Source organism: Chenopodium album, chromosome 12, assembly GCF_948465745.1.
Source record: "Chenopodium album chromosome 12, dcCheAlbu1.1, whole genome shotgun sequence".
Lineage (NCBI taxonomy): Eukaryota > Viridiplantae > Streptophyta > Magnoliopsida > Caryophyllales > Amaranthaceae > Chenopodium > Chenopodium album.
Genome location: NC_137845.1, coordinates 17946388 through 17968266, shown reverse-complemented (window position 1 = coordinate 17968266; position 21879 = coordinate 17946388). Strand labels below are relative to the sequence as shown.

The window sequence follows — 21879 nt, the reverse complement described above, 5'->3', positions numbered from 1 at the left end:
TATGTAGTAATGTGTGTGAAATTGGTAACGTATGTGCGTAACTTTTGATGTGTGATGTTACTGATGTATGTCATGACATCAAAGCTCAAAAGCTTGTGCTTTTTTGTATATGAGCTTTTGGTAATGCTTAGCCGCTTTAGTAGTTTTATGGTATGTATGATCAATTTTGCAAGTTGTTCGTACTCTTCATTATCACTTTATTTTTCCGAGGTTCAACTAGACTACTAGTAAATGAAGCAGTGGTATAAAAAGATAGGAGAAATTCTATATGGAGGATTACACAAATAAAATGACTACATGAACACTTTTCCAATGAACCACCAACATATTCAACTACCATTATTTAAAAAAAAAAAAAAAAAAAAAAAAAAAAAATTGTTGTGAAATAAAGGGGAAATATGAGAGTTTGAGAGAGAATTAATGTGTTTATTCCATAAAGTAGGGGATATATATACAGATACAATGCTAGAGTTTGCTTTGAGAATGATAAACCCGACCTAGATCTAGAATGTTTCGGAGAATACAAGAGTATATAGACATCCACAAATATTTCATAACACTCCCCCTTGGATGTCTATTATCGAAGATTGTGACTCATGAAAACCTTACTAGGAAAAACCATATGGGATAAAAACCTAATGAAGGAAAAAGAGTACAACATTCCTCGTATGTAACCACGCTTGGAATGCTGCCTCATTAAAAATCTTACCGGGAAAACCCAATGTGGGATAAAACCATGGTTAAGAGAAAAAGAGTGCAGTGCGTACTTTCTCCCCCTGATGAATACATAACTTGAAATTATCTAGTGCTGCAATGAATCCAATATGGCTAGGTGTCTTCTCATACGTAGTAGAATATCATTCCTTAGCTTGCTCTTCGACCCTCCTAATTTGAATTTGCATCTTCAAGTCTTCACATGAACATATGAAGTGTCTTCATTTCACCATGTATGGATTTATCTCTATATCATTCCAGACCTCTATTTGAATAAAGTTACTTTAATAGTTAAACTTATGCGGTTACGCCTTCTTCTGGAGGTCGTGAATAATAGAATTTGATGATCATTATTTGATCAAACATTCCTTAATGGCAACACATGATATTATTAATGTTGCTTTTCAATCTCATATGAATTAATGTAACACATGTAATTATATACATTGGTCATGGTTCTTCTAGACCATAATAAAACAGTTTCACGCATAAGTATTCCGTTGATATTCTTCAGAATATTCATAATTGACATGATAGTTCTCTTGCAAATACAAATATTAATTCTCACTAACTTTCATATGCTCAATTTTCAGGTTGAAATGTCAATGATGTAGTCACATAGACTAAAAGTTTGATAATAGTTACAATATTCAAAATATAAAATTTGTAGGGCTATAAATACGTTGTATATAAGTTCTTCGGGAACTTTTCTTACATGATTCATAAATAATATTAGATCAACGTCATATATAATTTCATCATAATTATAAGCCCATTTGAATATAAATATGTCTTTCTAATATTCCATCAAAGTTATAAATATGTCTTACTATATATATAATGAATATTTACATATACCACAAATATTATATAGAAACTAATGCATGCAATTTGAGATATAAAAAACATGATAATATATTAAACAAAAATTACAATGAGTAATACATCTAACAACTTCCGACATATGCATTGAATAATCCATTAACCTATGACTCACACATGTATATGAACATACATAAGACTCAAAATAATGCAAGATACTATACAGTGTGGATTTAAAAATTCATATTTCATTAGACTTCTGGTCCATAATAAACTTTTGATCATTATCATTATGTCGACATCAAAATGGACATATATTTTATGATCCCTTGTTCACATGTGAATTCCTTTTTCATATGTGTATTATTTATCGGTTCCATCATATACTAGTATCATCATATAATTCCTCAAAATATAGGTTTAATTTGCATGCTATTTTAACAATGATATCTGAATACAATCTCATTGGTACCATCATAACTTTTCTTACGTCATAGGCCATCTATTGTAATAATTCAGATATCTATACCACTTTAAGAGTATTTCATACACTATGGTATTTATATACTATCACACACTATTAAAAGTGTTAACTGCGCTATCTTGCCATATATCATATCTTTATTTTGGAACCGATCATACGACCTACACTTCAGGTGTAGTGAATCAAATATAATTGGCAAGATTTTATCTCAATGTATACACATATAGTATGACCAAAATGTATCTTCAACGCTATGCAACGTGAGTCATAACTGAATACAAATCAAATCATAAATGTGCAACATATCTTAATACAAAAGTTGACAGGTGACTTTACAAAGTATAAGTAGAGGGATCACCTACCTAATTATAATATTATAATTTTGCCAACTTACTTTAATTCTTCTCCCCCTAAGTTGGTAAAATGTCTTAAATATTGGGGCAATTTTTCACCAACTTAGAATATAATTTCATGTGCAACAAATTTCATCTCGCATGATAATCATATTCAGCAAATTTCTATCTATTATGGAGAATAATGAAATTTTGTTCTCTTCTAGAGATCAATATTAATAGGGAGTCATAAATTGTGCAGTTATCTATTTTCTTATTCTATCTCTTATGTGCTGACATAAAATAGCCCCAATCAAGAGATTAACCACTTGCATGTAAATTGTAAAGCCAATATATGGAGATCTTCTAATTTTCCAAATACTTTAATAATGAGCATCTAGTTACTCAAAATCTCTACACACACAACTTGTTTTAGTGAGCTTCTGGCCACTTAGCTTATTACTGGTTCACATGCAAAGTTGTTCAAAACTAGCAAATAATCTCTTGATCAAATTTCTCCAAAACAAACTATTAAATCACAATCTAAATATAGCTCAATCTCAACGTTAAGTCTTGCCATTCAATTCATTTCATATATATCTAACATGAGAGAGCGTCAGCACATTATTTCTTTCATATCAAGTGCAAGTTCAAGTTTTTATGTCGGGTAATTATTAAACCCGGATGGCCTAATTTTAATTATCACATCCAATCACTTCTCTAAATTTGAATTCTGGTCAGTTTTTCAACACTAGTGATCATTTTATATCATAGTTACTTTATGCATGGTCATGAATAGAAGTGATATTACAACACCAACATGTGTTTCTTTATACAATTGACAAGACAACCAACTAATATTTTATCTAATATTAACTCACTCTTCTGAAGTGCTTTGACTATAATCTCGATACATGCTAAGCTTGTTGGACATTTTATACTCTTCTGGAGTCTTTAATATATGGGACATATAAAATTCACTAAAAGTAATGTCTTCTAGAAATGTAACATGATTTATCACTTTCTCAACTTTGTCATTGTCAATAGTGACTTCTTTCCTTTTCGAAGATATTTAATTATCTTTATAATCTATTGATCTATTACGCTTTAGGTGTGCTATAGGTTTATCAGCAATTGATGTTGTCCTTATGGGACATCAATTTCAATTGGAGCATTTACAACTAGTATATGATCAATGACATTTATTTATATCCATCTTCAGGATGGTATCGTTTCTAAATATTTAATTAAGATGTGGCCACTTCTATTAAATAAATCATTGATATTTAAGTTAATGTATGTACTAAACTGACCATCAAGATATTTTATTATTTATGTGCAAGGATTACATAATTTAATGGAATACATACAATCTCCTCCTAATCCTTGCATGTGGGGGCATAAAATGAACCCAACAACCTCTAAATCTCTTCCACATTTTGAGGCACAAATTCTTTTAGAAGTGCATGTATCAAGCATAAGAAAATTATTCTTATACATTCTTACTCGTAACTCATGCCCAATTAAATTGATATCTTATATGTATGGGCATAATAAATATATTTTCTAATTAATAAGTTGCTCACAATGTCATTCTTAATTTCTTGAACTCATAACATACACTATATAATTATTGCTCAAATATGTTGTTATAAACTTTTCCATGAATTATATATAATCAAGAAACACATAATGAAATCATACTTGTTATATATACTCATTCATTTTGGAATGAGCTAGAAGGCTAGTTAGCTATGAAAAATCAATTTTTACTCAAAGTTCAGTATCAACAATATCCGATCCATCCAAAATATGTGTATAGTTTCACATGACATTATTGGTGTACATAGGAACACATTAATTTTGTGAACAAAAGATATATAATCTAGTCAACATACTTTCGAAATTATTAGGCATTTCTAAGTCATACTGATGTTTTCGTAAAGAAACTTCTAGTCCATATGTACAAGATTTCCATGTTTAATTTACATATCCTTTCAATAATTAATCTTCATGTATAATGGAATGAAATCATACAATCTATATATAAACAAATAAAAAATATTCTTCGTAATAATATAAACTTAACTAATAATATGAGCATGGTACCATTTTCAAGTAAATTGTAATGGCAGTACTTAAATAAAATCTAGAAAATCTATTCCTAAAGTTGAAAAGGATGCAATTATAGGATATTGGCATGCATGTTACTAGTGATATACTACTTGTCTTCCCTACTATATGTATCTCATGTAATAGTAGCATGATTTGTAAATCATCCTCATTAAGATTAGTCCATAAACTTTAGTGCTCCATTAAACATATACTCATAGTATTGGCTGCTATCTCATACTACGTATGAAAATATTTCCTTTGGTAGTATTATTTCCAAGCACTTTTACATTTATAAGTGTTTCAACATCCAACATCTAAGACAAATAATTATTCCTGATAATATCAAGAGTAATAAATTCTACTTTTGCAAGATTGGACGTAACTTATTATAAAATAAATAATACAAATTAAAAGAAAAGGGACTTAGAGGTAACATAACGTTCTATTAGTATAAAGATCAGGGGCGGAGGAAAGGGAGGGCTGGTGGAGGTCCGGCCTCCCCGGCCCAGATTTGCAATTTATGTTTTCAATGATATGGCCCCCCTAAAATTATTACATATACTATTAAAGAGATATAAATTTTAGTAAACAAGGCTTGTTATGTTAGTTAAGGAGTGGTGTTTTTTCATGAGGGAGTTGGGATCGAATCCTATCCCAAACATTTTTTTTTTCTTTATTTTTTTATTTATCCAACTTGGGCATGGGTTTTTTTTTAAAATAAAGATTAATATATTTATATTATTTAATAAATTTGGTTAATTTTTTGTCAATTAAGTGGAACTTTAGGCTAATTGCTTACATTTAATATGAAATATCAAACTTTTAGGGTTATATGCTAGTATTTGATAGTTATTATTTTTGTATTGTTATCATGAAATCAAAAACACTATATTTTTTTTTATATATAGAAAAGTTAATAAGAGATTGCGGTAAATTTTAGTGTTGAATCTTTATTGATGATTTTGCTATTATGAAAAATCATACAGTAAAATTTAACTTTTTTTTTTATTAACAATAAAATATTAGTACATTTTAATTTTTTCAATTATCTATTAACATTTCGACCCTCAGGACTTGAAAACCCTGACTTCACCCTTATTAAAGTTTATTAGGAATTTATACATGACCACTCATACCAAACAAAAATATTAGTATACTTGAAAACGTATTACTCATAAACCGTCAAATATTAGCAGGGGAAAATTAATAAATTAAGTTGTGTATGTACAATAAACGTCTAGTCATCAAGTCATCAATAAAAGCTAAATTAAATCAAGCATGATCATGTAGTATGAATCTGGATATATACCACTCCAACGTCAAATTTACTTAATTTACTCCAATCCATTATATCAGTTTAATGTGTTATTAATTATAGTCAAGAGGCTATGCATAATATATAAAATAATTGACATACATGCAAATATATGTATATTAATGCGTGACAAATTACGTATGGCTAGTGCACAAGTTTATATAGGGTGAAATTCATAATAAAGTTGAGTTAACAATCACTGTTTAGTAATGCAAAGTTTCAACAAAATCTGAAATTCCACTAAAAAAAATAGATAGGGTTCTAAATTGTCCTATTCAACAATCGAATTCCAAAAAAAAAAAAAAAAAAGGTCGTTATAAACCTATAATTAAAATTATTGAATATTTATTTATTTAATTTTTTTTTTTTTTTTTTTTTTTTTTGAGAAACAAAATTATTGAATATTTAATACAAAATATATATACTATGATTATCTAATCAAATAATGCAATGGAAATTGATAATGAAAAAATGAAACCACTAACTGATTTCATTCACCAAAACTCCAAAAGTATACATATTCACATAGGATAAATTAGCCGAAATAAATCGAACATCAGATTTAATTTTAATACTATATAAACATCATGATCATAATTTAGTACGAAGCATATCACGTCAAAAACAGTTACGACTCTTACGAAGCATATAATCTAATCAAACGAATAACAAGCCTAAATGCCGAACACATCCCATACTATCATAAGGATAAAGGATCCAACTTGGTTAACCAAATAATAAAATATTAACAAATGAAAGATATGAAAATTATACTTAGTATGATTGACTTCATAGTTAGACATCTTTGATTAGAGAAAGCGGTGAAGTAATCATTCAATAAAAAATATAATATTAAAACCAATAAATCATAATCTTACGGAGTACACAACAAACCTTCACGGAAAAAAAAAAAAAAAACAACTCGTACAACATACAATTATAGATACTCATAATTGGATAAATAAACATACAATTAAGATAGCGATTAACTAATAAAATTGGATCTTGCACAAATGATCAATTCAATATAGATACTCACATGTTTAAAGATAACGCTGATTTAACAAGTTAAGCGTAATCAATTGGATAAATCAATATGGAGCATTTCATAAAATTCATGGTTACTCGTGAAAATTAAATTGATTCATGCTAACTTCAACACATAACTTACCTACACCAATTTAATGAATTATGAAAAACTAAGCATTGTACGCGTACCTTTGTTATCTTTAAACCATGACTTTTAATCGGATGTGTATAGCGATCATGGTCCTTAATAATCTGATCAGTCGGTCAGGGCTGGTGCTGAAACGTGTTGTGAAATAAAGGAGAAATATGAGAGTTTGAGAGAGAATTAATCTGTGTGTTTATTCCATCGAATAGGGGATATATATACAGATACAATGCTAGGGTTTGCTTTGAGAATGATAAACCCGGCCTAGATCTAGAATGTTCTGGAGAGTACAAGAGTATATAGACATCCACAAATATTTCATAATAAAAACCTAATTCTACCGGCGCATGCACAAGTCAAGGAAATAGTGGATGGATGCAACCTTGTGTTTTACGGTTATTTTTATTTTTATTTTTAAATTTTATTTTCTGTAACCCTAACTTTATATTATTGCTTGAGGTAACCCTAAACTTGCAAAAACTCATTAAATTGAATGGAAAAGATTACGTCGTTAATAATTTTCAAATTGTAATGGTTATCAAATTAAAATGAAAAGAAAAGAAGAAAATTCACGGGCTCTTTAGGGTAAAATGTTAGTGTTTCTGGAAATAGAATACTCCTCGAAGTGTTAGGGTAAGGTATCAAGATGTCCTAGAATCTAAGTCTAATTATTGTCCAAGAGTCAGAGAGCTCTGCCTTGCTTAAGGTTGTCCGAGAGCTCAGCCTGCAAAACAGAGAAGGATAGCTGTCCTGGGGTGTGACCCGGGAAAACCCCTCCGATGCTTAAGTCAGCAAATGTATTTTCTAGAGAGAGAAAGTAAAGAGAGTGTGTACTTAGAGAGAGAAAGTAGAGAAAAGAAGGAGGGAGAATTAAAAAGAAGTTACCATCATTAATGAATAATGAGCTATTTATAGATGTACTTTTCAGGTGGCAGATTTGCACTTGAGTAGACAAATTAAGGACATATTCGTACTTTACAATGATTAATGATGGACTGGATCATGGAGGGGTATTTTTGTCATTTCAAGTCATTGAGCTTAGGACATGGACTAGGCCCAAACAGTTAGATTTAAAGTTGATCAATTTTTAAATTGTAAAGTAAAAGAAGGAGGTGGTGAGAGAGTATATTGCTTGGATCCACCATTAATAAAGAGAGTGTGTTCAAATAGTGAGATTGAAGAGAAAAATAAATAAAAACTAATAACGGAGTTATCTTATCCATCCACTTTAATGTACGAGTTTAGGTTACCTCATGAAGTAGGGTAAAAGATAGGGTTATATAGGAAAATTATATAAGACATGAGGTTACCTGGTATAATTTCCCTATAGAGTATTGGAGTAGTGTACTCTAGAAGTAAACGAATGAATAAAGTGATTATCTCATTCATATGTGATTAACAATTTAGATTATGTCACTTTTCTCAAATTACGTTAAAATATTTTGGGGATAAAATTAATTAATTAAATACTTCGTTCGTATATAATACGTTATTTTTTTTTTTTTCAAATATTGATTGACAATTTAGATTATGTCACTTTTCTCAAATTACGTTAAAATATTTTGGGGATAAAATTAATTAATTAAATACTTCGTATATAATACATTATTTTTTTTTTAAAATATCAAATCATGTAAATGATATATACTTGTATTCATTTACTTTTCTTACGGCGTCTAGGCAACCACTCAATAATCCCTCTTTAGAAATCCAGCTGTCATTTAACATCCAACCAGTGACTTGAATTAGCTTGAAAATGACTCGAGATTGACCCAAAACCGAATATCTACACGACTTGACCTGAAGTAGAGTTGACTTAATACCCAACATGATCCGACCCGACGACAACAACCCGAAGGTAACCCGATAAGCCAAGTAACTTAGTGACCCAAACCAGATTTGATTACATGCTGACCAGAATTTCACCTGACCTGAAATAACCCAACCCATACGGACCCGAAAGATTCGATTGCCGGGTATAGAAACACATAGAGCCTCAATATGACTCGGTTGTTGATTGTCAACTACGGAGTACCCAATTAAAATATTACCGTTTGAGGTACCCAACTGGCCAACTCATGCTCAACTAGTCAAACCCCTATTGGGACAGTACAGATCAATTTTAAGGATTTTATAACTACTGCTAATTCAACACCGTCTCTTAAATTGCTGCAACCTTAAAAAATTACCATTTTAAGGATTTTATAACTACTGCTAACTCAACCCAGTCAACTAATACCTCTAACCTTCATCAATGGCGGAACAATCCTCTATTCCCGAAAACCCCCAACACACCCCTGTTCCCGAAAATCCCCAAGATACCTCTGTTCCTGAAAATCCCCTAGATTTTGGGAAGCTTGAATTCGGGTAATTTCAATTTTATATACTTCATCTCTTCTAAAATTTTCAACTCTTCTGCAAATGTCCCCAATTATTTTTTCGAATTTGTTTTGCAGCTGCGAGCATTACAGGAGACGATGCCGAATTCGAGCACCATGTTGCAATCGTATTTTCACTTGTCGGCATTGTCACAACGAAGCTATAGTAAGTTTCAACAAATTCTCGTTCTTAATTATTTGTATTTGTTTTTCGAATTTTGATAAATTAATGATTTGGGATTTTGTTGATTGAAATTAGAACTCTTTGACCAATGTTAAGGAGCATCATGAGATTAATCGGCGTGATATTAAGCAAGTAAAATTTCCCACCTTTTTTTTTTTTTTTTGGAATTCCTTAATTATTTATTTTTGGATTGAGGGTTTGATTATTTGGGGTTTTATTGCAGGTTGTTTGTGCAGTTTGTGAATTTGAACAACCGGTTAGTTTTTCATTCTCTTTTGAGTACTCAGTTTTTTATTTAATAGGAAGGTTTAACAAGAATTGAGCAACTATTGTTGGCAAAACAAAGATTATTCCAATTTGCAACTATGATTTGGATACTAATGGAAGAAAGCAATATGATTTGTAACGATTTTTGAGTCGGGGTTTGTATTAATTGGTGTGTTATAAGATGAGGGATATAGAGAGAAATAAAGACATAGCCGAATTTGATGAGTGGAGAGATAGAGATAAAGGATGTACAAAAAAGAAATGTTGCAATATTCAAGAAACATCTTAAAATAGTAATGGTTGCAATTTTAGGGGAATGGAAGAAATATGCTTGCTCCGTTTCTTTTTAGTTGACACGTTTTTTAGTCACATTTGCTAATTCACAAATTCAACCATTAATATATTTAATTACTGAAAAACAAAAATTATAAAAAGTTGATATGGAGTTTTGAAAATATATATCGTTACAAATTTAACAAAATCCCACTGACTATAATTTTCATTACGTGTAAATCACAAAACACGGTCAAAGGGAAGTGTGTAAAAAAAAAAAAAGTATTATTATATTGTACTATTAATAAGAAGGTTATTATGACATAGTTTTATGAATTCGATAGTTAGTTTTTCATTTCTATCGTATTGGTAGAAAACAGAAAAAAGACACATATTGTTTGTTTTATGCTGTATCTTGGTGTACAGGTAGCAAAGGTCTGCTGTAGTTGTGGGGTTAACATGGGTGAGTATTTTTGTGAGGTGTGCAACTTCTATGATGATGAGGTATGAACTAATTGATTTTCACCCTCTTCCTCATCTTCTTTTTGTTTATTTATGGCAAAAGCTGTGAAATAGTGATCTACATTGCCTTTGCATTGGCTTGCTATAATTGATTTATCTTTTCACAGATTGGGAAAAAACAATTTCATTGCCCTGAGTGTGGAATTTGTAGGTCAGCATCGCTAATTAGCTTTTTTTTTCGTTGTTGTTGTTGTTGTTGTTTCTGTGCTGCTTTTAACTTTTGATTGTTATTTTCAAATGCAATGCTCATTCAAATTTCAGGGTTGGTGGTCGTGAGAACTTCTTTCACTGTCCAAAGTGTGGTATGCCTTAATAGCCGTTTTTGGTAAATTCTGACATTTAGTGTCTTACCATATTATTGCTTGTGCACCGAGTGCATTTCTACTTTTCCTTGTTTTGTTCATGTTCACACTGTTATTTTTCTTATTTGTTATCTTATTTATTTTTAGTGCAAAATTATACCACTCCCGATGGTTTAAGCTGGTTTAGGGCCCTTAGCTTACTGATTGGTCATGAAGCAAGTTGAGGAGCACATACTCCATACAAGCTTTGGTGATATGATGCTTGTGTTCTAATAAGTGTTAACTTAACTAATACTCTCTTCGTTTTGTAATAATCACAACAATTCTCTTTACGTTTGTTTCATAATAATTGCAACACTTGCTTATTTGATATGGACCACTCCATCTAGTTTTCTTAGTTGATGGTTCCAAGCATTATTCATAAACTTATAAGTTTTAATTATATTAAGCTTTATTGATAATCACAAAGAAAACAAGCACTGGCTGTTCACTTCACTGGTTGAGTGCTTTGGCTTTTGCCTTTTGTTTGTCCATGTACCAGACAATCAATGTGGCGGTGCACTGATTGTTCATGTTCAAAGTGTTTTCCCTACCTTTTTTAAAGTTTAACCAAACACTTATGAATAGTGTATGCCAATTATATCGCTGAAAATGTCTATTTACATATATAACCCCATTTATGCATGCGAATCACATGTGTGTCATTTTTTTTCCTTCTTATTTTCCCTTATTAATGTTATTTGACTCTTCTATTGATACCTTTAAAAAAATTTTGTTTACATAATTTTTCCTAATTAATGTTACCAACAACTAAAGTTATGCATGATTAAATTGATTATAACATAAACCAAACTGAGATTCTGGACATGGCTAGCTATGTGAGCACATCGCGCGCGTTAGCTACCTTAGTAAATATATAGTTAGGAAGAATATGTTCTGTGGGCTGGATTAGTTAAGGGGATCTATACACATATATTTATGAATCTATCATAAACATCAATATACTGCAAGTAGCATGCTTCCTTAGACAATTCTATTGGGTTACATATGAGTATCAATTAAAGCTCCTTTATTGGTGGGCACACACATGATCAAACTGTGGCAAGAGATGACAACTTAGATCAACTTGTAGGAAGAGTTTTCTTCTCTCTTTCTATTTTACATTAAATTTGAAATAAAATTACAAGTATATATTTACTGATTTTATTTCTACACTAAACACATTAATTAAGGAAATTCTAGACAAAGTCTTTCTTTTCTATCTTCCTCCTTTGGCCCGCCATCATGGAGCTACATTCCCAACTTGGGCTATGCTTGAGGTGATTTACCAGTCAACCTCGCTTTGAGCTCGGCCCATGTTTGTGGTTTGATTCAACCCATGCTTATGTGTGCGACCCTATAAGGTTACTTCACACTTCCTCCATTTTTCTTTAGTTGCACCATTTGGGTTGGACACAAAGATTAAGAAAGGAATTAGATAACCAAAATACCCATGTGATTACAAAGGAAAGAGAGTAAAGTGAGGTAACAAAGGTAATTATCAAACGTAAGGGTAAGATGAGTATTTGGTATGTGAACACAAACAAAAAGTATATGTGAGCATACCTAAAATAGAATTAGTGCAACTTTCTAAAGAGGAAAATGGTGAATTAAAAAAATGAGGAATTATTAAGTTGCAAGCCCATTTACACTAAACTGGCTAATCGATAGCGGCTCCTAGCTAAACATGTTGATTACTTAATATAAATGATTAATTGTCATTTGTATCTGATCCTATAAACGTCCATTTAGAGTAATGCACATTGTTTTAAGGACACACTTCCAAAAACTTTTAACCGATATGATGATTTTTAAAGCTTGATGATGACACTTGGATCATCAGTTGATGCTGTTTCTTTTTTTCCTTTACCAGTAAAAGGCTGATCGTTCAAATTCTTTTGAAGGTAAAAGTAGTGTAATTTCGAGAAATGTCCATGACCATCTTTTCATTATTCTGGCCACTTTAAAGTAATGATTCTAACCTTGATGATTGACTATGAGTTGTAATATGTAAATTAGGCCCATGCCTTAAATGTTATCTCTCACCCCCCATTAATGATCACTCAGATTAATCTGTAAGAGTGAGGATTTTGTATCATCAAGTGAGGTTTAGTTATAGAGATTTTCCTTATTTAGTGTTAAGCTAGTGCTTTTGGTCCTTTACTAGCTGGTCTTTGGATCCATAAGCTTATTTTATGACCTTTCTAGTCAAACTTTAGTTGCATTAGAGATTCTCAGATTCATATGACTTGGATTCCTTCCTAATTAATTTATCCTCTCTTTATTCTTCTTCTTTTCTTTCCCTTCCAACTCAGAGTAGGGCTCCACTGGCCTCTTAGTGCCAAATAGTAGTTGGGGGTTTAGTGTCTTGGAGAGGGTGGTAAAGCAATCAGGTGTAACTTTAGGCTTCAAAACCTCGGATTATGTGACCATTACTCTTGTATGGTAGTGAGGGGACACGTAGGTCTGTTTTGTTTGTGTTTGTAGCGATTCGTAAATTTCTTAAGTTGCCTTCCCCAAAATAAATTTTGCCAAGTTAAATGTCTTTCTTAAGCCTTTAGTGAAGCTTGCATGTAATTATTTGTTTTTCATGAGATTTCATTTTGTTCCTGTGAGTTCAATTTCAGTGTGTTATAATTTTGTTTTTGAACAAGTGTATTGGTTATCTCTTCTCACTTTTCCTAATTGTCAAGGTCCATCAGTTGCTATACTTCTGAGATTTGAATAGCGGTCCATTACTTTTCTTTAACTTGCATATTTTCTATAGCTGCTATTTCTCACAACATTCATAATTCAACCTTTAAGAAATCAGAATTTTAACACCATGTTTCTTGCATGCAAGGCATTCTTTTTCTTGTCCTCATCTCTCTTCCATGGCTTGCTTTGTAATTAACTCCCTACCTCTAACTTCTGTTTTCTCATTTTGGCTATCACTATATTGTAAATTTGTGGTAGCCAATTACTTGTCATATGTGTTATAAATGTAAATGCTTGTTGAGATGACTGATCATTAGGTTATAGAAGAGTGACATGGGTGGAATGTTGGTACTAATTTGGGTTATTTGCATTGGTGCTATTTCAATTGGTTTGGCAAGGTGAGAGATTTATTCCTTTTTTTTTTAATTTTTTTTTACTGCAAGTGCAGGTTCTTGCTATACTGTGAGCCTGCGTGACAACCATGAGTGTGTGGAAGACTCTATGAAGAACTCTTGCCCTATCTGCTACGAGGTCTGATACCCAGTTGTTAAATATGTTTAGTTAAGAAACACAAGTATTTGTTGTATTGTCCTGATCATGTTGCATCGTGTTGACACTTGACAGTACCTTTTTGACTCAACCAAAAGCACACTAGTTATGAGATGTGGACATACAATACACAGGGGTTGCTATGAAGAGATGTTGAATCAGCAGCAGTAAGCCCATTGCATCTTCTTTATTCCCATGTCTTTTGCTAAATTTTTTTCCTTTTCCCAGTGTAAGAATGTCATTCCACCCTCCGCTTCTGAATGAAGTTTGTCATAAGTTGGTAACTTTAATTTTTCATGATATCGATTTGAAACATCGCTGCAGTAATTTTGTTCCAAGTACATCTAGGAGAGTAGATTTGAGGAGTACAAACTATAAAGAAAATAAGCAAAAGGCTACTAAATGATTGGTCTGATAACAACTAGTTCAGCGGGGTTGTTACTTTGCTTGTTTATCATAAGCTATTAGCATGTTTCCAAGAAAGACTTTTAAGTGCTGCCCCACAGCCGCCTTGCTCTGATGAATATTTGTAAATTCTCTGTACTATGTAGTAAAAAACTTATCTATATTGTAAAAATTTCTTGCCAAAAGCCCAAAACTTAAGCTCATTAAATTTTTATATACCATATTACCATGACACAAACTTTTTCTTTGTTACTTTAAAGATGGACCATGGTCTTTCATTGTTGAAGTGAGATGCCTTACTGCGTTAGTGGGAAGACTATTATCAGTTATGTCAAGTCCAGAAATATTAATAAGAGATCATAAAATATGCCATATTTTCCTTTAATCATTATTCTGAAAATAACTGCAGCTTTCTTGTAATATCCAATGAATGTCATGGCTTTTCAATCACTTCTGTATTGGCTTTTGTGAATTGTGACTACCTATTTGTAAATTATGGTGCAAATAGAACTTTGAAGTTCATTTAGTCGATATAAATGCTATTTATAATTTACCAAAATCAATTCTTTGCAATCAATATAGTGTGTAGATGTGGTTCTGCTTGTCTTTCAGGAAAGATAAATGAAGAGCAAACATGAACAAATAGGATTTTTTGGCTCACTAACAATGTGTTAGTTATGTCATGGATAGGTGTAAGTAAGTTTTTATTAATCTTAAGGGAAAATAGGTTAAGTTAAATCCTACGGAGTTATTAGGAGTTATTATATTAGTCCCAAAAGCAGGAATAGAATGTGCCCTCTTTAATAGGCCAAAATAGAAAACCGTAGCCCAACATAATGGATAATGTTGTTCGTATGACTGTATGAGGCAAATATATTGAAGGCATATATTGAAGGAACAGAATATGCCCTCTTTTAGATGGAGCAGAGACTTGATATGCCTTCACTTATCTATTTTTCTTCCCGTCCATTTTTTAATCTTTTTTTGTCGAAAATGATGAGATCTTTACACATTGGTTGGTTTGAAATTGTTTTCCTATCTATTGCATTCCTTCTTTTTAATAGATTTTAGATATATGTATCATTTTCTGTATTTTGATGATAGTATCCTACATGGATCAGGTATCGATGCCCCTTATGCTCCAAGTCAAGTATGGACATGGCGCTAAACTGGGAAAAATTGGATGAGGAGGTCGCAAGTTATTTTATTTGTTAAATTTTCATATTTCATTTTCTTCCTTGAAATTTGAAATTCTATTAACTTGATTCTGCTGTTGTTCAAATTAATGTGCATACATATCTATCTACTGAAAGCATATACATGAACATGAACTGTATTGGTATTTGAAGTGAAGCCAGAATACGGTATAAGAAAATTGAATATTGGTCCTTTATTTGTGCTTGTTAGTAAATATATTAGATGCGAAACTGTGTAAGTATACAATCTCAGAGATAAGTAACGTAAAAGAGACATTGGCAGATAGATAATGTAGTGACATAAGGATTGCTATATGTGTTTTCTAGGGCACCTTTATACTTATTTCATGGTGTAGTTATAATTGCATCTGTCATTTTGTAAGCTTATTTATGCTGTAATGGCATGGTTGTGAACTTGTGATTGGTGCTGTTTTCTTCTCATAAAGAATATTTTTTTTTTAAAAAAAAAAATAATCCTGATAGAGATGTTTAAGGTCTCTTTCAAGTTCAAGGATATAAGCTTGCTACTAGGAAAATTGATTTTACTGGAAGAAATATCCTGAATGATAGTTTTAAAGAGTATCATAAGCTACTGTGAGTAGTTCCCCACTCCACCCCCGCCCCCCCGCCCCTCGCCAAACTTTTTCTCTTTATTTGATATTTGATTACAAAGATGTTTTTGACTGTTTTTATGTATGCAATACCTGTTTTACCACACTATTAAGTTATGAACAGAAAAAAGAAGTGTATTCATGGCTGTGGACATGTCACATGTGTAAGTTGGACCTCCAATGTATTTTTTGAAGGAAATTATTCTTGCTAAGACACCTTACTTTTTCCAGCGTAAATGTTAATTTCTAATCTCTCAATACACATTAAAGAGGCCATAATCTCTCATTCTGTCTCTGCCTATAATAATATGGCCTTTGTTTATTGGTTTACTTGTTGAAATTGGCAACTGCTTGCTGCCACTTTTCCCCTTTAAACTCTCTATTGGTTCTGGCCAATGCAATCTGCTGATTGCTACTGCTCATTGCACTGCTAATTGTTGATTGTTGTTGACCTCATGTGTGTAACTGTTAAAATTTTAGCAGATAGGTCTGAAAATTCCATATTTAGTGATAATATCCATAGAAGTGGGGCTTGAGGTTTTGGTTGTTAAAAGCTATCATTATGATGTGGTGTGCGGTTTAAGGGATGGTTAGTTTCCATTCATTTTTTAATTTTCTTGAAAACATGGCTTGTAAAACAATATAATACGCCACCATTTTATTTTAGTGGTATCATGAAAAGACTACAGTAATGTGACATGTTCATCATGATTTATCTGAAGATTTTGGCCAATTGATCGCTGCATGACACTTAATTTTACTGGTGAATTATCAAGCTACCAGCCATGCCTGAATCATTCTTCAATCGCACTTCTCAATCATTTTTTTTTGGGTCTGTTTTTTGTCGATGGGTTCTTCATAAACAATTTCTCTAGATCTTCTCTGTTGGATTCTTGTTCATAGCTATTCTTACTGGATGCATTTTGTTGTCATTATCTTGTTATCGTGTACTGGTGCTTCTCTGGTGGTTAGTTCCTGTAGGCCTTCAGCAGCTGCTGCTGCTGTACTTGTCTGTTCTCTTTGCTTGTTGTAGCATCGATTTTCAGCTTCAACCTGACTAATATGGTCACTATGAAAGTTAGGATGGATTTTCTAGTTGACTCTTAGATGCTTCTCTTCTTTATGTACTTTCTTATCTAGGAGGATGTGTGCTATAAGAGATATAGTTATGTTAATGTCAATTTCTCTTTATGAGATAGATTTGTTAACTTGGTTCACTAAATATTTCATATGGATTGCAGATTGAAGCTACTATCATGCCTGATGAGTATCAATATGAGGTACCACTTTACTTATTCTGGTTTTGTTGTGATTTTTTCTCTTGAACTTTTTGACCCTTCAAGTCCTCTATCTCAAAGGCAACTAGAGTAATGATTCGGAGGAAGGTTAATCCAAGCCCTCCACTATAATTATTTAATGAACAACTTTAGTGAGGCTGAGGCCTGGAGCCAATCTTGATGGTATATGCTCCATGGCTCACTACTCTGAATCTGCATTTGTAATCTATCTTGAAGTTGCTAGTGAACAGTTCCACTACAGGGACGTTTCTGCTATACCTATAGAGGACTAGTCTTTAGAATAAAATTTTAGGTAGGTAGATCACTTGTGATATTCCCTTGAGATTTTAGTCTCGTTGAGTCTACCAATCTTCCTACAATTATCTTTTGAGGTTGAATATTTAAGAAATGAGAAATAATAGAATAAAAGATCTACCCAACAACAAATACTAAAAGGTCAGTTTGGAGAGAAGGGATGGGTTAAATAATAATTATCATAAAAATTCACAAAGTGATTTTCCAATTGCATATGGACTTCTATGCTCCTCAGAATAGGGTAATTGGTTTGGTTTTGAAAATTTGCTCTCAAGTGTTAGATTTGACGACTTCATGAAAGGTTTCGTTTTTATAGACCTACGAATTCAAAATAACTCATAAACATGTCGGTGTGTCATGTATCTAACATAGGTACGCTTGAGGTGAAACAACAAAACCAAGTAGCATAGCAGGGCTTCATCTGTTACCCATTTTTGGAAACTGTAAAACATGCTCTTCATTGGCAACTTTGTTAAGCGAAGGCTTTCTTATTCTCATTGTCCTAGTAAGATCTGCAGAAGTTCTATATTATAAAATGACCAAAAATACTTTGTAGTTGAATGATTTGAAACTCTCTGAACGTCGCACATTTCGAAACTGAGAACTTGAATCCCTTATTTCATTCTATTGGGTTCCTCACTGACATGTGTAATTGAATAAGTAGTATTATTTTTTATATGCTATTGCTATTAATCGTTTGGATCAATAGCCATAGTAATATACTAATATCATAAATATTCATAATCCTTTTGCTGCCACATTGATGATCGGCCCTTAACAAAATTGTTGGATTAGTCTGACATTTCTGAATTCTCAATCTCACAAAGACTTTTGAATAAATGTACCACATGCTATTACTATTTTTAAAAAATGTGTTGGAACTGAGGAATTTTTCTAAACACCAAATTGAGAATACTGCTACTTTGTTCTCAATTGAGTGAACAAGATATTGATACAGGAAGAAATTTTGGCAGGTATCAATCCTCTGCAATGATTGCAGTGTTACAAGCATAGTGAAATTCCACATATTTGGGCACAAGTGCAGTCATTGCAATTCATATAATACTCGTGTAACGCAGAAGCAAAGTCCTCAGCAGGAATCGACATCAGATAACTGATTCAATTGTCCACCTTAATTTTGTAGCAGACATTAAAACACTGCTATTAAACAAGAATTCAGATTGGTTTTTGTTTGTAATATTCTAGCTTTGAGTTTCTTGGATGGTTGGGTTCTACAGTGGTGGTTGTCAGCATTATTGGTCATTGTTCGCTGTAAAGTATTCAGCAGCTAGAATTTAGTCAATACACCAAAAGGCACAGGTTTTGTTATGTATGAAATACATTTTGTTCTTGTTGAACAGATAGGCTGTTTATTTATTTATTTATTTATTTTTAATACATTAACATTTAGCAAAAGATGAAAAAATATCACTTGCATTGTTTGCTTATATCTCGATGTCACCCAATAAGTATCCCCTCTATCCCTTAAAGATTGTCATGCTATTTTTTTAAATGCTTTAAGGTTATCCCCACAATTTTTCTCGAATAACTATATAACACAAGTAATGGGCAATTTTTAATGGACCGAGGGTGTAGAATGGTGTATCCTAGCATTGCCTTTGCGTGGGAGGCGAGTCTAGATGCCCTAATTGCACAATCAATCAAGCTCCCTAGTTACTAACACACTTAAAATTATAAGCAGACCTAGCATTATATGACTCAACACCTCTTTACATGCATTCCTCTTATTATTCTTCTATTACTTATTTATATGTATTCATGTTATAGTCTGCATACATCATGAACTAATTTGATATTTTTTATTAGATATGGTGAAGTAGTACATTAACATTTTTGCTACAAAGAATGGAAAGTATTTTAATATTCTAATATTCAATTAAAAGAGAAAGAGTTAGTGAAGGATCTCACATCACATGAGATGTCAAAAAAAGAGAATGAGAGTAAGATAGTGGTAAGATTCACACCGCCTAGGTAGATGAGTTGAATACAAAAAATTAAGGTAACATGACAAATTTTCGAGGAATTGTCAAAATAATAAAGACAAATATTTTAGGACAGATGGAGTATGGGGAACATTAAAGTTTAGGAATCGATAAGAAAGTCATGTTGAAAAAGATATGTGGTGGATCGTAACTTTAACATAATTTTGGCAAACATAAGACACGCGGAGTAGACTTTGCAATATGATATCCAACCAAAGCTCTTTAATTCGCATCAGAAACTATGCATTCTTACTTGTTATATGCATGTATTACTAGCATGTATGTACACCCTTTCATTTTCATATATTCCATTTTGTTATCCATATATGCTTTCTTTCTTCAATTGTAAAGGAGTTACTTGTCTTGAACGTGATCAACTCGGATTCGAGTGTTGACCCTTCATATCTTGTAAAGTCGTTTACATGTTGTAATAGAGATTTTCTTAGGTCATGTTCAGTTCACTTGATTTTTTTATTTAAATAAAATTATAAGAAATTAATTATAAAGAACGAATGTTAGTAACTATTCAAGGATTATGATAGAACTTGTAAGACTTATACTAAGTGGTTGAGTATAAGGATGTATGCATTTGAACCTCATTATTCTAGGCTTTAAAAAACTCTTTGAAATGGAGGAAGCAGAGTAATTCATTACATAAATGTCGAGGTCTTTATCATGATCATCCAAATATGGCATCAAACAAAAGCTAGGTTAGATCCTTAAACCAACCTAGAGACAAAATGTCAAATCGATACTACACACTACTAGCTAGTACTATAAACGTGTAACATATTTGATATGGTGTTACATTTACTCTCTCCGTCCTACTGAAATTGCCTTATTTTATCATTTGAAGTACCATAAGCCGTATAATGCGTGCCTTTTTTTTCGCTACGGTAATAGTAGTGGAGATAATAATAATCTTCAGACAAGACGTGATAATCTAATTGTCAAAGGCATAATATCAGAATCATTAAAAAGCTCCTTTTTGCCTAGGTTCACAATTTCGAGAATAGCATCCCTCTCATATAATTTTTATTTTAACCTTGACAATGATATTGTAACAACCCTTTTTCAACTCCTATATATATTATTATGCACATATATATACATCGAAGGTGCCCTAATCCAAGTAAATATCACTAACACTTCAAACAAAGAAAGAGATTGATCGAGGTGAGGCATCGACATAATTCGATCATTGTGATAGTCATGGACACCTTAAGGCCGTTAGTAGATGAAAAGCCGGTGGTTATTTTTAGTAAGAATAGTACAGATCCAGTGAGCCATTCTATGAAGCATCTATTTATAAGCTATGGTGCAAATCCCATAGTGTACGAGCTAAACGAGCTATCGAATAGACAAGAAGTTGAAAATGCCCTAGGAACGATGGGGCACGTACCAAGTGTTCCGGCCATCTTCATTGGAGGGAACTTTATTGGTGGTGCAAACGATGTTATTAGCCTACAAGTTCGCGGAGAACTAGCCCAAAGGTTGATTGATGCTCGAGCCATTTGGGTTTGGAATGGGGATCGGTAATTATTAGTGTTTGTTTTTAAAACTGATACATATAGCCGGGTTTAATTAGCTTCTAACCAATTACATATATAATTATAAATTATGTACCTATTAGGCTATTATATGATATATTAGTTACTAATTAATCATATATAATGCTGCATGCATTTGCATTATTATGGTGAGGCATATGTATAATAGTACCTAATATTCGAGCTTAGTAACTTATAATGTTAAATTTGCACTATTTAGTAATTTTATTATGTTTACGAGTAAACTTATGCGACATGCAATATAATTTCTTTGAAAAATGACTTTTGTATATAATGAAACATTTAGTTGGTTAATTTCATGTTAAAGTGTTCTTAATTTGGATATGATACGATG

At 32.0% G+C, this 21879-nt stretch overlaps 1 protein-coding gene across 1 annotated transcript; it reads left to right on the top strand.

Moving 5' to 3' along the window:
- Positions 1-9126: 9126 nt before the first annotated feature.
- Positions 9127-19419, top strand: LOC145572176 (E3 ubiquitin-protein ligase MIEL1-like). The gene is made up of 12 exons (XM_081631191.1): positions 9127-9323; positions 9413-9500; positions 9594-9650; positions 9742-9774; positions 10485-10562; positions 10688-10731; positions 10842-10882; positions 14067-14149; positions 14243-14334; positions 15694-15763; positions 17621-17659; positions 18946-19419. The coding sequence occupies exons 1-12, from the start codon at positions 9211-9213 to the stop codon at positions 19087-19089; spliced, it is 882 nt and encodes a 293-aa protein (XP_081487317.1). The 5' UTR covers positions 9127-9210; the 3' UTR covers positions 19090-19419.
- The last annotated feature ends 2460 nt before the right edge of the window (positions 19420-21879 follow it).